We start from the raw sequence: 16343 nt of genomic DNA on the forward strand, positions 1-16343 counted from the left end.
AGACAAACGAATCTCTGTCATAGCATAACCTCAAAAGCAGTACAACCTTGGGCAAATTGCTTAATCTTTCCGTCCTGTGCCTTATTTTCTTTCTTGGAATAATGAGAAAAAAAGAGAATATAGCAACAACAATACCCCTCATATAATAATGTTGCTGTGAGAATTAAATGAATTAATACTTGTAAAACACTTTAGAATGGTGCGTGTGTGCATATTCAGTCATGTCCGACTCTTGTGACCCCATGGATTGCAGCCCGCCAGGCTTCTCTGTCCATGCGATTTTCCAGGCAAGAATACTGGAGTGGGTTACCATTTCCTTTTTCAGGGGATCATCCCAACCCAGCGATCAAATCTGTGTCTCCCTTAGCTTCTGCACTGGCAGGCAAATTTTTTACAACTGAGCCACCTGGGAAGCCCAGAATGGTACTTAGCACTTAATATTAATAATTCCTTATCGTTAGCCATTTAATTAGTCTTCTGTGGTTAGAGAGGATTTTCTGGTGGACTTTGGCTGGTGCTCTCAGCCTAATGAGTTAGAAAAGTATCCTCAAAGATTAGAGGCCAGAGACTCAAAATGCTGGCTTTAGGGTTTGTTAACAATCTTAAACATGAAAAAAAAAAAAAAAAACCAATCTTAAACATGGTACATAGAACATGCTGAGCAAAATGAGGCTGTTTTTCCAACCTCGATTCACTGACGTTTGCAAAACTGACATGAGACAAATGAATCCCTGTCACAGAGTAACCTCAGATTATCTGACTACTTCTAGGGCAACCAAACCTGTAGAACAGCTGTTGAAACTGATGCTTAAGGTCACGGATGTTACCAAATGCCTTGGTAAAGTCAACAAATTGATTTTTCAAGGTGTTCTTGAATTTACTCTGCATCTGCTTTTCTGCAAGGTCAAATCCAGCATTGCACCTTGTGGCTTAAAACCACACATTCATTTCTTCTTTCAGTTTTGGAGTACTCACATTGTGCCAGGAAGTGGGGACACACAGGTGAGCAGGCATAGTCCCAGCCTCAGGGAGCTCACACCAGCCTAGTGTGGACAGTACCACACTGGAGGTGTGTTTCTAGGGGTACACAGTGGGCCTATCACCTAACAGCAGACCCAGCCAGAATGTGTTCAGAAATGAGGAGTGAACAAGTGGCCAGAGCCATTCGGTTTGTCTGTTCTCAGAGATGGTGAGTACTTGGATTTTGGATTCCTCACCTATAAGGAGATGTGTCTCAACTGGGGGCAATTTGCTCCTCAAGGAACACTTGGAAAATTCTGGAGGTATTTTTTATTGTCACAGTTGGGTGAAGGTGAACTACTGGCATCTAGAAAGGTAGAGGTCAGGGATTGCCACTAAACATCCTATAATACAGACAGGAGCCCCCACAACAGAATTATTCAACCCAAAATGTCACTAGTGCTGAGGTGGAGAGAACTCTGAGATAGAAGATTTCTAAGTTTCTCTTGTCAACCTAAATGAAGGCGTAAGCTGAGGCAAGATTAAAAGATGAGTTTATTTGGCAATAGAAGAATTGCAATTTGGGACATGCAAACCATAGTAAGCAACAAGCAATTGTGCTGAGGATTTGGGGCAGGCTGTATCTGAACAGGGAATAAGTTCAGTTAGAATGAGGGGAGAGTCGAGTTAGAGTCTATTAAAACAAAAAACAAATGAAGGCCAGCTTTAAAAATTTCCTAAGCAGACAAAACCAGTCCAGTCATACAAACAAAACAGTTCAGCTTGTTTTGTAAGGCCAACCTGATCCAGGTCATTTCTTCTTCATGCCTCTGGAAACCATAAGCAAAACTTCCCATGACTAATATGAGGCAATCCCTGACTAATTATCTATCATTTAAGAAAATTCTAATATTATTATCAGTTTTCTGTATATCAGGCATTTATGGCAACATGCATGAGATTTTCCATTTTATATCTCCTGGTTCCATTTTAGATTGAAATTCTTTCACACTCTAGCACTAAAAATTCTGTTTTTCTGAAACCCTTGGCTTCTTTTAAACTGGTGTAAATGTTTAAATAGCAGCTTCCTTCTCTTTGAACAGAAGATCATCCAAAAACACACTACAGCCTCCTATAAAATACTGGCATCCCCTTTGTACCATACCTGCTAGGCTGCCAACCAAGCGAGAGCAAGTTCACTATCTTAAGTCTTGGCAAGAATCCCTGTGGCATCACTGGCCAACTTCCAGCTCTTAGTAGTTTAAGGGGATAGGACTTTTATGGATAAATAATGGAGATCTACATGTTATACAAAACCCTTGTCTTCAGCAATAGTTTCATTATTTTTTCTCCTCTACATTTAAAATAGTTATTAACTGGGAGCTGCATCATTGGCTTGAGTTTCATTTATATTCCCAGTTCTTATCTTTTTAGATTGACGTGTTCTGAGCAGTGAAATCATTAAAAGCAAACAGCAATTAAGCGTGTCAAAAAGACGGTATCTACTATCCTCAGACTGGACTTTGAAATTCCAAGAACTCCACATTAGCTCTCCTGTTTTATAACTTCTAGGTGCTTGTATTTCTTTTTATGCTCCTCACCTGTTTCAGACACCACCGCTCTTAAATGGGAAAGGATGGTTAGCTCTGAGCACTTTTGTGAGGAAAAGCCAAGAGTACAGAAGCATCCTGGAATAGCGTTAGGTGCTCAGTTGTGCCCGACTCTTTGTGACCCTGTGGACTGTAAGCCTCCAGGCTCCTCTGTTCATGAAATTCTCCAGGCAAGAATACTAGCGTGGGTAGCCATTCCCTTCTCCAGGGGCTCTTCCCAACCCAGGGATCGAACCCGGGTCTCCTGCATTGCAGAAAGGTTTGTTACCATCTCAGCCACTAGGGAAGCCATCCTAGTATAGGGTTCTATTCTTTTAGAGAACAAAGCTGTATGTGTGCTAGTTCAGTCCCCTGCTCAGTTACGGGCACGTCTACAGGTAGGGAGCAACGGGGGCTCATAAGCACACAGACAGGGCTTCGGGACTGATGAGGCTGTAGGCATTTTTGACTTCTGGTGATAGAGTTACAGAGACCTGGGTTTTCTAATCCTGACTCTACCGAATATCAGTGTGACTTTGAGCATGATCTTTAAATTCTCTGAACCTCAGTTTTTTTCATCTTTAAGTGGGCATAATAATAATACCTATGTCACAGATTGCCTCTGGGTATTAAATGAAATGATCTATGTCAAGTGCCTGGATGATAACAAGCTCTCCATGAGAGTGTAGAAGTTGGTCCTGGTGTCATGTTTGGGGCTAAAGCATATGAAAGAGAGGGATAGGGTTCAGTGTTATCGAGAAAGAAGTAGCATTACTCTGGAGAAGAAAAGAGGCTCACTTTTGTTTGTGAAACCAATCACAACTGGGAAACTTGGAGATTTGCAAGAGTTTCTTTACTTCACAAACAAAAGTGAGATATATGCACTCCTCACCAGAATTCTATCCCATGCTCTTTGAAAAAAGAGGAGAGAGAAAGGTTTAAGTGTTAGTACTAAGGGCAAAATCAATTGAAAAATGCCTCTACCTTCCTCCTGCACTCTTAGGTACCTTTAAAACTCTTTCATGTCCAAACCATATATGAGTTGCACAGAAAGACATGGGTGTGTGTAGATCAAAATGCAAGAGGGCAAAAAAAAGTAAGAAACAGAAAACAAAGCTTCTCAATCTTATAAACATGTGAACACAGAAAATTGAATTTAACTCTTTAGGTGGAGGTCCTATTTGGCCAGTCTCCTCATGTGAACTTGTTCTGTCCAGACGCATTTCGCCTATCAGTGGCTTCCGCTTTGAATACAAATGATGATCTTACCCAGAAGAGGTCTAATGCAGACCCACCTTGGTTTGCAAGTTTATTTGGAAATTTTCAAAGCTGCTCTCCACATGCTTTTGATTTTGACAGAATCAAACTGAACTCTCCCCTTTTTACACTTCCTGCCCAAATACAGCCTGCCCCTGGAGGAGAAGGGGACAACAGAAGATGAGGTGGTTGGATGGCATCACTGACTCAAAGGACATTGAGTCTGAGCAAGCTCTGGGAGATGGTGAAGGACAGGGAAGCCTGGCGTGCTGCAGTCCATGGGGTTGCAGAGTCGGACACAACTGAGCAACTGAACAACAGACCCTCAGCAGATTCGCCTGCAGCTTGCTACAGTCTAAGTGTTTCAAATTACAATTCTTCTGCTACTTCCAAATAAACTCTACCTCTACCCAACATTTTAGGGCTGTATTGGACTGACAGACAGGTGGTAAAAGATCAGAGAGAGTGGCAAGGTCTCAGGCAGAGGCTGCTGTTTGAGCATTTCAGTACCAAAGCCAAAGCCAACTGGAAACCAATCACAATGGGGAAACTTGGAGCTCTGCAGGAGAAATCTAAGCTTCTCGGGTAAATTTAAGACTGCACCAAGGAGAATTCTATCTAAATATTTAATCAACCAGGAATTACATTAATTCTGAATTCTTCAGTATAATCTTTAGTTCTTTGGTTACTTACCAAAGTGGTTCCCCTCACAGACACAGAAGGTGTGTGGCCATCACATCTGTGGAAAGAATTTGAAATAACTTCTTTGAAGAAATGCCTAACTTTTGGAAAATCAATAGCACATTTTCTATTATATCTCCATATCTTGAGATATAATCTCCATATATTTCTGATGCTCAGTAGGGAGATCTTTCACAGCGCACTGCTGAAAAATCTCTCAGAAATATTTTCCTATGCTTGCTTAGGATCAGTGTTTTACATCTTTGTCACTAAGGTAGCCAAGAAAAAATACATAATAGTGGCTTTTTACTTGAACATAGCATGAAGACAATAACAGAAATTAGTTACATTTGTTGAATAATGTGTGTCAGGCAGTATTCCTATGCTCTATAGGCATGTAACCTCACTTAAATACATCACTCTTGTCAAGTGGATTCTGTGACAGCTCTCATTTTACAGATCAGATGATGGAGGTGCAGAAGTTAGAAGACACTGTTTAAGGTACTTAGTGGCTGAACTCAGAGCTGGCCACAGGCTGACTGAATCTAGAACTCTCCTTGATCAGTATGGCACATAGACTATTCTTGCAAATGGGAAACAGATTTTCTGCTTCTGTATATTTTTATTTTAAAGAGATACTAAGTCAGAACCAGACAACAATTAATAAGCAGATTTTTTTCAAAAGGCAAACCTTACAAAGATGGCTTCAGGATGCTTATTTTTATAAGTATGTCTTATTTATTATGAGATCACCTTAGAGAAGAACAATTATGCTTTGACTATTTATATGGCTTCTCTAAAATGCAGTATAAGGTGAAAAAGTTTAAAAACCTAGGTCCAGAATTGAGATAAATTTTGATTTTTTAAATCTATAATCCTATGTAAGGGTGTGCTGCCTGAATTGCAGAGTAAGAGTTAATAGACTCTAACTCTTGTATGACTCAGAGCTCTTGTATGAAGTTAAGTCCTCTCCTTCATTAACAGCAGAGCAAGAGGCTATCAATAATTAAATAAACTCAGACTCTAGGTCAGATCAGTTAAAATTGTCAAGATGCAGTTTTCCTTCATTCAAACCCCTACCCTGTTTCATGGTTCTTGAACAACAGCATAAAACCTAGGAGGCCAAACAATTTTACATTTAAAAGATAACAACATATATTAAACATGAAATTAAAAAGATGCTTGCTCCTCAGAAGAAAAGCTATGACAAACTGGGACAACGTATTAAAAAGCAGAGATATCACTTTGCCAACAAAGGTCCGTATAGTCAAAGCTATGGTTTTTCCCGTAGTTATGTAAGAAAGTTAGAGTTGGACCATACAGAAGGCTGAGCATGGAAGAACTGATGCTTTTGAATTATGCTAGAGAAGACTCTTGAGAGTCCCTTGGACTGCAAGGAGATCAAACCAGTCGTTCCTAAAGGAAATCAACTTTGAATATTCATTGGACGTACTGATTCTGAAGCTGAAGTTCCAATACCTTGGCCACCTGATGCCAAGAGCTGACAATGGAAAAGACCCTGATGCTGGGAAAGATTGAAAGCAAAAGGAGAAAGGGGTGGCAGAGGGTGAGATGGTTGGATGGCATCACCAATTCAATGGACATGAGTTTGAGCAAACTTAGGGAGATAGTGAAGGACAGGGAATCCTGAAGTGCTGCAGTTCATGGGGTCGCAAAGAGTTGGACACTACTTAGCGACTGAACAACAATAAACAACAACAACATATATTTTATAGTTTAGCTCAGAAGTTAAAGAGAAATTAAAATTAACATGTATTTTTTCATATTATTCTGAAATACCAGCTCTATACTAATAAAATTTAGAAGTTAAAATATTGCTTTTATTCATATGCTTCCTTTTCATACATCTTTATTGAGCCTACATGCCTTCTACATGCTAAGCACTATTTTGAGTGCTTTGGAGGAAATAAATATGACTGAGATAGAGACTGTTCTCTGAGAGGCTTTATGACAGGAAACATTAGGTACATAAAGAGCCAAAAGGCAAGCCACAATGTTATAAGGACAACGCAGGGGTTTAAGTAAAATGAAAATGCAGAGGGGCTGGTGAGCACTTCCTGGGATGAACCAGGAAAGCAACAGGGAGAGAAGGTGCTGGTTGAACAGGTATGAGGGCCAAAGAACACCAGGAGCACAAGTCTGGAGACGTAAGACAGCAAGGAAGCCGGGAATTGACAAGTAATTCCATTTGCCTGCAGCCAAGAGAATGTGCCAGACTGTGAGATGCTTCCCAAAGTCCTGCGGAGAGGCAGGTCTCTTGGTGTCTCCGCGAGGCTCAGCATTCTTATCAGCTAATCAGGGCCCGAGCCTGATTTGGAGTGAAGGGGAGTTCCTATAGATGGCAGGTGGCTCATCTGGGATAGAGTGTCACTGAGAGTGAGGGTGTGCTGTGAGGGCAAGGATGCACGCTCCCTGACAGTGTGCAAGGCCGTGGGAGCCACCGTGGATCGAGGTAGCAGGCAGGGTGTAGGACTCGGGAGGCTTGGAGGCCCAGAGTCTGCACAGTCACTTCCAGGCCTGCCGTAAATGTATGTTATAATACTGTAACATATTCCAGTTAGCCTATGTTTCTGGTGTGAAGGGCTTCCACTTGGAGAGTGATTAAAACAACAGTGCAGTCACAAAAACCAGTCACATGCTGGTTAAAGTCCTCTGGATTTGGGTGATTTCGAGATAGAAAGCTGTCTCAGATGCCTTTGCTCATAAGTCCTACTGAGCCATACCTTAAAGACCTCTCACGTATATTCCCACATTAGACAGAGCAGTTTCTCAGCCTTGGTACTACTGCCATTTCTTCAGTGTGGAGGTTTATCACACGCATTATATGACGTTTAGCAACATCTCTGACCCCTACCCACTAGACTCCAATAGCACCCACCCTTCAGCTGTGAAAACCAGAAATGTCTTCAGACATTGTCAGATCCCTTTTGGGGTGTAAAACTGCCCTGATTGCAAACCACTGAGCTAAAGTGAGTATCTCATTATGTCACTTTTCTGTTTAATGAAAAACCTATATACAATACGCACATGCACACATGCATGAAATACACCAAAATATTAGTGCTTGTTCAGTTCAGTGGGTGAGAGGGGTGATTTTATCTGTTACATGTATAAAATACATACATATATATACATATAATAAGGAACTTTATATACATATATAGTATATATAGTAAGGAAAAGAATGGTATTCCTAGAAAGGGATGAATGCCTCCCTGCTGTCTATAGGATCAAGACCAAGCTTCTTAGCAGATACAAGGTTTCGACGTTCTGGCCTCTGCCAAATACTCCCACCCCATCTCTTATCAGTCTCACCTCACACTGGGTCACTGAGTCTCAGTGACCAAGGTGGATTCTTGCTTTTTTCCTGTTTCTGAATCTTTGTTGTGTCATTTCTTTCTGCCTGGCACAACCTCCCAATTCTAAATCGCCTAGCTCAGTCCTACATGTCCTTCAGACACTGGCTGTCTTTTTCCAGGAATGCTTCTGATTCTCCAGTCTGAGTTAAGTGCTTCTCCTATAATAATCTCATGGCGTGAATACCATGCATCCAGCACAGCACTCGCCATATTACACCATAATCATCAGTGTATTCACTGATGTCACTCAGGTTGCAGTTAGGACAGAAGGCATCTTTTCCTCAAGATCCTTACTGTCATTTGCCCGAAAATCACCACAATGAATATACGAATCCATGATGACTGTGATGTGATTGTCACTTCCTAGAGTTCTGCCCAACTGTACGCAGTCATCTGGTGTTCCCTGCTAGATTTTAAAGCCCTCCAGCTGAGGGCTTTGTCTTGTCTTCAGGATTTTATCTCCAGAATTAAACGCGGTATCTAATCAACAGAGTAGGACTTTGATAAATAAGAGAAACTATCACATGCCAGGAATTCTGATGGCCCTTCCCATAGTGGGGGGCAGGAGGCTCTGCTGCTATAGCTCCCAAACCTGGATAAACATCTGAATATCCTAGAGAAATAAAAATCAAGGGCCCCACTCCAGACCGGAATCAGAATCATGAGGCCGGGGCCTGGTAATCTGTCATAAGTGCTGGTGAAATCCTAATAATGATCAACCAGATCAGCTGGGAACCACTCCCTTTGTGTTGCTTCTCCCTCCTGTCACCACAATAGTGCCACACCTGGGATCACTGAAGGAACATTTCCAAAGAAGGATTTTACTCACTCTGATTTCTCCTTTGATCTAGGCGTCTTACATTCCTGTGTCCTCCAACTCAAACCTAGGTACTTGGCAGGAAGAAGGAAGATGGTATAGTATGACATTTGGAAAGAGAGAAGGAGGAAAAGAGAAAGAGAGACAGAAAATAGAATTCAGGGAGAAAAAGTTACCTGCTCTTTAAACTTTCTAAAATTGCATTTGAACTTTTTGCTGATGTAAACAGAGGTTGCAGCTAGACTGCTGGACTGCTGTGTACATCTTGTGATAGACCAGACAAATTTGGGCATGTCTGAAGAGCAGCTAGGGGGCCTGGATGGATCCACCAAAACACTTTGCATCCTCAGGTAAAAAAAAAATCATCCTAAAGGGACAGGGTAATCAGCACGCACACTCTCACCCCAGGAGAGCAGCTGACACTCTCTAATCGCAGCATGGTGCCGAGTACTCACTGTATGCTCCACACTGGGAAGGTCCTCAAAGGAGAGACGGCAACCTGCATTTGACTGCTCATGAGCCTTACAAGCTATTTCTCTTGTACTTCCTCTTTGCCCTAGTCCTTGGGACTACCACAAAGGGAAGAGCAGAGGGGAAAACAATGCACTGCCCTAAAATCACCATAATGAACTGGGGGCACGTGGCCTCACAGCTTCGAGAATCTGTAGGCACAAAGATAAGGGGCCCCCTTGCAGGATGACTTCATGGTGGAGTGTGTTGGCTCATCGAACAGAGGGTGGCACCCCACCTATTCACGGAAGGGAGTGATCAGTGGGATAATGGGGGATCTGAAACAAGAAAAAATAACTGGAGATACTACTGGGCCACCAGGGAAGGTGCATTTATAAGTTCATGACATACACTGTTAGGTACTTCCTGAACTACGTGGAAGGCATTTGTGAGGCAACGGAGTTACTGAAATTCTGTGGTGGGGGCTGAGTACCATATGTCTCAGATAATAAACACCCCCAAACAAGACGCAAGAAAACATAACTTACAGGGAAATGTTAAGAGAAAGATATGCAATCCTGTCAGCCCTCGGTATCCGTGGGTTCTGCAGACTCAACTAGCCATGGATGGAGCCCCCCATTGGCTGAATCTGTGGATAGAGAGTGCTATCTGTACATTTTTAATAAGAAACTCGAGCATCTGTGGGGTTTGGTATCTGCAGGAGGTCTCAGAACCAATCCCCCACAGATACCAAGCTACAATTGTATACATATATTCTCTTGAATTTACTGGCTAGCAATAAATGATTAAAGCACTAGTGGAAATTATTTCTTTGTTCCTGGAGTTGTGGTAGAGTCACAGAGAGTACAGTTCAATTGTTTACAAATAGGATTAAAATAAAAATGGGATAATTAGGAAGTACATAAATTTGGGAGGAGAAACTTCAGTAGTCATATTTGAATCAGACATGGCAAAAGTTTTTGCTATTTTGTTAACTAATGAAGTCACTATGTTCTCACAGCTTTCTGGGGGTCAGCTTTCTTTCTGTGATTTGCAGAAGATCCTCTAAAACTGCTTTGCTAACTTGCTCTCCAGAGGACCGAGTGTGACAATGTCAAGTTTTGATGGCTTCAGCAAGTAGAAACCTGACCGTTTCCCAGCGCAGGATGACTGTGCTTCCCCCAGGGCCTTTGTCAGTTCCTCCCACTGTGCTTATAGGCAAGGAGCAGCTCCTGTCTGATTCTGAAGCTTGCTTCTGTATTTTGAGAAAGATCAGAACTGCTGAATGAAAAAAAGCTCCACTTAATAATAAAGAGCCCCTCAGAATGTATGACACACCATTTATTGTCCTGCCATAGGGCTACACACCCTTAAAAACAACCTCTCCCCCAATACACACATTCAAATTCAGGATTTAGATCCAAATATTTAGGTCACACTCATATTTAAAAACAACAAGGGTATATTTTTATGCTTTACCTTCTGAAACCTACTAGGAGCAAACAACAGTGTATTCGTTACATTTTAAATCAGCACAATTACAGTTTGAAATTAAAATGTTTTTAAAGATGGCAAATCTGGAAACTGTGAAACATAAACATATGCTTAAAGGATAAAATTTGTTTCATTTTTATATGTTGTGTTTGTCTGGTTAAAAGAGAGCTACAAGTCATTTTGGTATTTAAGAAGAACAGTTGCTAAACAGAATTTTGCAAGTTTCGTTTTAAAAAAATTTGGTCTATAACCAAAATCCATGATACTCAGAATGAAGACTATTGTTTTTTTTTACCTTCTTTGATCCACTTTTGCAGCAACTTACAATATGAGCCTGAAATTAACTTGTCAGTTACCTCAACTTTTCCTAGTTTACTAATGTTAGATTGTTCAGCTACAATAAAACTCTGCCTTAAAGAAAATTACCTGAAACACAAATTACATCATACACCCCAGCCACCCCTCATATTAAGAATATTTCTTTTCTCTCTAAAAGAAATATTTCTCATAAAGGAAATACTCCTCAATTTTAAATTGTCAAATGAGAGAATTACTAGTGTTTTAAACATTTTTTACAAAGAAAAGCAACTCACCGGTTTGAAGAGTATTTCCTTGTAAGCAACTCTTGTAGAAACAATCACATAAATCTACATTTTGTCCAGCTCTTCATTATTTCGCCAGGGACAAAAACAGCCTCAGCTGAAAGCTGGAAGTAAAAAGCTTCCATTCCCCTAAGAGGGGAGGACAGAGCTGAGTGAGTCTCAGAGACTCATCACATACCTCGCCAGCTGCTTGCTGCCTACTGTTTTTCAGCAAGAGTGACCTCAAACACCTTTTAGTTAGCACTGCAGTGCACGCTTAATGGCACACAAGGAACATATCACGTGCCAAGCCAACACCTTAAGAGGGTGGGAAGCTTTTCAACCAGGAAGACATGCTGGAAATATTTAGCAGTCAGCTCAATTGCACGTAAGCAAAGACTTGCCTGTTTTTCACTAAACAATCCAACAGCATGATGAGTCAAGACGAACTGATTTACACAGTTTTCAACTGGGAATCAACTGGAACAATACCTTCATTGCTCCCAAAGCTTCCCTTTCTTCACTTAGTTTTAAATTCCAGGCTCTTGGAGCAGTGGAGAAACTGTTAATAATTATTTCTCAACATTTAACCCATTATTCCCCACATCCACCTCCTGGGACTTGTGCCATTGGTTAGAAGTCGGATTTCAGATAAGCCCAGTTTCAAAGTTTCATAAGGACTTTGTCCCTTACAGAGCTCAGCCCCGGTTCCTTTGTTACTATCTGGAATGAAATGCTAAGAACAAACATTAAACATTCTGAACACAAAACAGGCTGCTAGCCTCTAGGAACCGGTAACTAGTGAGTTGTCACATGATCTGAGTTTACTCACCCTTTCTGTCCCAGCGACTGAAGCTTTGAAGTCTCCTTTCTGGATTTTCTGAATGAGAACAAGGAAGCAAATGATGATCTGAAGTTCAGCCGAGAAGGAATGGATGTTGGGTTTCTTTGATTGAGTATATTTTTAGATCTTGATGTTTGTAATTCCACAGGGTCTAAATGAAAATTATAAAAATTCTGCATAACTAAAATATTTCCAGGTAAATATATTGGAGAACTAATCTCTCTTCACCCTCCACGTGGTCTAGAAATGCAGGCATCCCTATATGAACTGGGCGGGGGGTGGGGAGCGGGGAGGATTCATCCCTGTATGAACCTCAGGAACCAGGGACACTCCTGTGCCATGGACAGTTCTGCTCATTGGGGGAAAAACCTCGCAAAAAGTAGGGAGTCTTTCAACATGTATTGTGGACTGCAGTTCTATAGAATGTCCCTCCCCCCATTCCAGCTTCAAGGTTTTCTCAATGTATCTTCCCCGCGGCGAACCAAAACCAAAGCTTCGTTAGGGACCTCATTCAATTCTCACGCCACTCTTAACTACCATGTCCTTTAGAAATCTTTATTTTGGTGCTTTAAAACCATCATGAGAGACTGCATAACTTTTCATATCAAAGAAAGTAAAGGAAAAGCATATTAAACCCTTCAGAGTATTTCTTATTCCCATCAAAAATCTATCTCTGTGTATATGTATTTGCTACATATATGCTTTATATGTGTGTAAGCATGTAACATATATGTATAATATATGTACAGATAATACATAGTATTATTTATGAGTATTAAAAATTCTAAGGCAAGAGCTCAGTTCAGTCAGTCCAGCCACTCATTTGTGTCCAACTCTTTGCGACCGCACGGACTGCAGCACGCCAGGTTTCCCTGTCCATCACCAATTCCTGGAGCTTGCTTAGACTCACATCCATCAAGTTGGTGATGCCATCCAACCATCTCATCCTCTGTCGTCCCCTTCTCCTCCCGCCTTCAACCTTTTCCAGCATCAGGGGGTTTTCTAACGTGTCAGTTCTTCACATCAGGTAGCCAAACTATTGGACCTGAAGCTTCAGCATTAGTCCTTCCAATGACTCTTCAGGACTGATTTCCTTTAGGATGGACTGGTTGGATCTCCTTGCAGTCCAAGGGACTCTCAAGAGTCTCCTCCAACACCACAGTTCAAAAGCATCAATTCTTCAGTGCTCAGCTTTCTTTATGGTCCAACTCTCACATCCATACATGACCACTGGAAAAGCCGTAGCTTTGAATAGATGGACTTTGTCAACAAAGTAATGTGTCTGCTTTTTAATATGCTATCTAGGTTGGTCATAGCTTTTCTTCCAAGGAGTAAGCATCTTTTAATTTCATGGCTGCAGTCACCATCTGCAGTGATTTTGGAGCCCAAGAAAATAAAGTCTGTCACTGTTTCCCCACCTATTTGCCATGAAGTGATGAGACTGAAAGTCATGATCTTTGTTTTTTGAATGTTGAGTTTTAAGCCAGCTTTTTCACTCTCCTCTTTGACTTTCATCAAGAGGCTCTTTGCTTTCTGCCATATGGGTGGTGTCATCTGCATATCTGAGATTATTGATATTTCTCCTAGAAATCTTGATTCTAGCTTGTGATTCATCCAGCCCAGCATTTCACATGATATACTTTGCATATAAGTTAAATCAGCAGGGTGACAACATACAGCCTTGACATACTCCTTTCCCAATTTGTAACCAGTGCATTGTTCCATGTCTGGTTCTAACTGTTGCTTCTTGATCTACATACAGATTTCTCAGGAGGCAGGTAAGGTGGTCTGGTATTCTCATCTGTTTCAGAATTTTCCACAGTTGGTTGTGACCCACACAATCAAAGGCTTTAGCATAGTCAATGAAGCAGATGTTTTTCTGGAATTCTCTTGCTTTTTCAATGATCCAGTGGATGCTGGCAATTTGATCTCTGGTTCCTCTGCCTTTTCTAAATCCAACTTGAACATCTGGAAGTTCTTGGTTCATGTACTGTTGAAGCCTAAAGTTTGGAGAATTTTCAGCATTACTTTGCTAGCGTGTGAAATGAATGCAATTGTGTGGTGGTTTGAACATTCTTTGGCATTGCCTTTCTTTGTAATTGGAATGAAAACTGACCTTTTCCAGCCCTATGGCCACTGTTGAGTTTTCCAAACTTGCTGGCATATTGAGTGCAGCACTTTAATAGCATCATCTTTTAGGATTTGAAATAGTTCAGCTGGAATTCCATCACCTCCACTAGCGTTGTTCATAGTGATGATTCCTATGGCCCACTTGACTTCACATTCCAGGATGTCTGGCTCTAGGTGAGTGATCACACGATCGTGGTTATCTGGGTCGTGAAGATCTTTTTTGGTAAAGTTCTTCTGTGTATTCTTGCCACCTCTTCTGAATATCTTCTGCTTCTGTTAGGTCCATACTGTTTCTGTCCTTTACTGTGCCCATCTTTTTTTTTAAGTATTTGTTTATTTCTGGCTGTGCTGGGTCTTTGTGGTGCTTGGACTTTTCTCTAGTTGCGGTGAGCAGGGGCTGCTCTCTTGCTGTGGTGCAGAGTTTCCCGCTGCGGTGGCTTCTCTTGCCGAGCACAGGTCCTAGGGCGATCAGCCTTCAGTAGTTGCAGCACAGGGGCTCAGCAGTTGTGGTCCACGGGCTTTAGATGCCCCGCTGCATATGGAGTCTTCCCAGACCAGGGATCGAACCTGTATCCCCTGCACTGACAGGAGGATTTTTAAAATACTGGACCACCAGGGAAGTCCCACTGTGCCAACCTTTGCATTAAATCTTCCCTTGGTATCTCTCATTTCTTTGGAGAGATCTCTAGTCTTCCTCATTGTATTGTTTTCCTCTATTTCTTTTCATTGATAACTTAGGAAGGCTTTCTTATCTCTGCTTGCTATTCTTTGGCACTCCTCATTCAGATGGATGTATCTTTCCTTTTCTCCAGAGCTACACATATCAAGTCCATCATACTGTAATACTTTAGACATGCTGACATGCTGGTAGTTACAAAGTTAGAATGTCTACAGAAGACATTTGTTTGTGCTCACTTATGGAGTTTAAGTTACCAAAGTACCAGAAGGGTGGCAGCTTCTCTACCACCTGTTCTCATTCTCTCTTCTCCTTTCCCTCCCCTCCTTTGTCTCCCTCTCCTTCTGCACCATCGTTCCATTTATTTAAATGCTCACTGTGTTAGGACTCAGTATTTTATACATGTTATTTTATTTCATTCTCAACAACCACCATATGATCATACCCATTTAAAGATGTGAAAACTGAGGCTTACAGAGAGTCACATGGAGTGGAGAGAGAGAGTGGATATTTGAATCCACCCCTTTTTGATATTGATGCCTGTGGTCTTAACCACTGTGCTGTCTTGCATGATTATAAAAACACCACCCCCCCAAGACACTATAATACATTGTCAGTTCACTCTTTTTATTGTGAGCTTTTGTCTCTTATGATTTAAAAATAGTCCTAAACACAGACTGGTTAAATTGGAGATCCCACTGAACCCTTATCTACAATGAAGAGCCATAAGGTCTCACCATTTTCTGCCATCCCCTTTCTCAGCCTATGTGTAAGCGGTAGTTTTAACATTTGGCTAACATCCGTTTCATTACAAAACTTTTTCCTTTGAATTTCTTCAAACCATTCACCAGTCACTCCTTGAAGCCATCTGATATCCCTCTTTGTCTTCTGGAGTTTGCTGAAATAAAACAAAAATACACACGCTTTAAATTTCTTCACATGAACTGCAAACTCATGTGATGGGTCAAACTTTACCTGGTGGAGGAGTTGCAAACCTCTAAGTCCAGGGGAACACTGGCTCTAGTTGGAGTTTCCGTTTCACTACCCTACCATGTATATATTTTGACTGTAATTATCTAAACACGATGACAGTCTAAAAGATTTTCCTAGTAGTTGAAATAATCAAGTTGCTGAGGACATTGTGGGTTGAGCCTTGTGCAAACCGGACCTAACAATGCAACTGATTGATAGGTATTTTAATGACATGGAGAAACTTGAATATTCTAGTTCTGTTCACTCATTCATTTATTTGTTAACAATCAGATGTTTATTGAGCAATGTTTATGCAACAGGTCCTATAACAGATGTAAGCAGCAGTTCTTGGTCGCTTAGTCATGCCCAACTCTTTGCAGCCCCATGGACTACAGCCCACCAGGCTCCTCTATCCTTGGAATTTTCCAGGCAAGATTACTAGAATGGATTGCCATTTGGGTCCTTATTTGCCCATCCAGTGGTCAAGAAGAAAAGCTTACATGCAGAAAAGA

General features: G+C 41.3%; 1 protein-coding gene across 5 annotated transcripts in view; it reads right to left on the reverse strand.

Moving 5' to 3' along the window:
* Positions 1–16343, reverse strand: part of EXPH5 (exophilin 5) — a 92736-nt gene that overhangs the window by 15935 nt on the left and 60458 nt on the right. For 3 of the 5 annotated variants that reach the window (XM_043482429.1, XM_043482428.1, XM_043482430.1), the window contains exons 2-4: positions 15597–15757; positions 12042–12204; positions 4500–4545 (exon numbers count right to left, since the gene is read on the reverse strand). In XM_043482429.1, the coding sequence (XP_043338364.1) occupies positions 4500–4545; positions 12042–12204; positions 15597–15757 (370 nt within the window). Of the gene's footprint in view, positions 1–4499; positions 4546–11221; positions 11718–12041; positions 12205–15596; positions 15758–16343 lie in introns of those variants that run through there. The other 2 variants (XM_043482432.1, XM_043482431.1) reach the window with 1 other exon arrangement.

This window comes from Cervus canadensis, chromosome 11, assembly GCF_019320065.1.
Source record: "Cervus canadensis isolate Bull #8, Minnesota chromosome 11, ASM1932006v1, whole genome shotgun sequence".
NCBI lineage: Eukaryota > Metazoa > Chordata > Mammalia > Artiodactyla > Cervidae > Cervus > Cervus canadensis.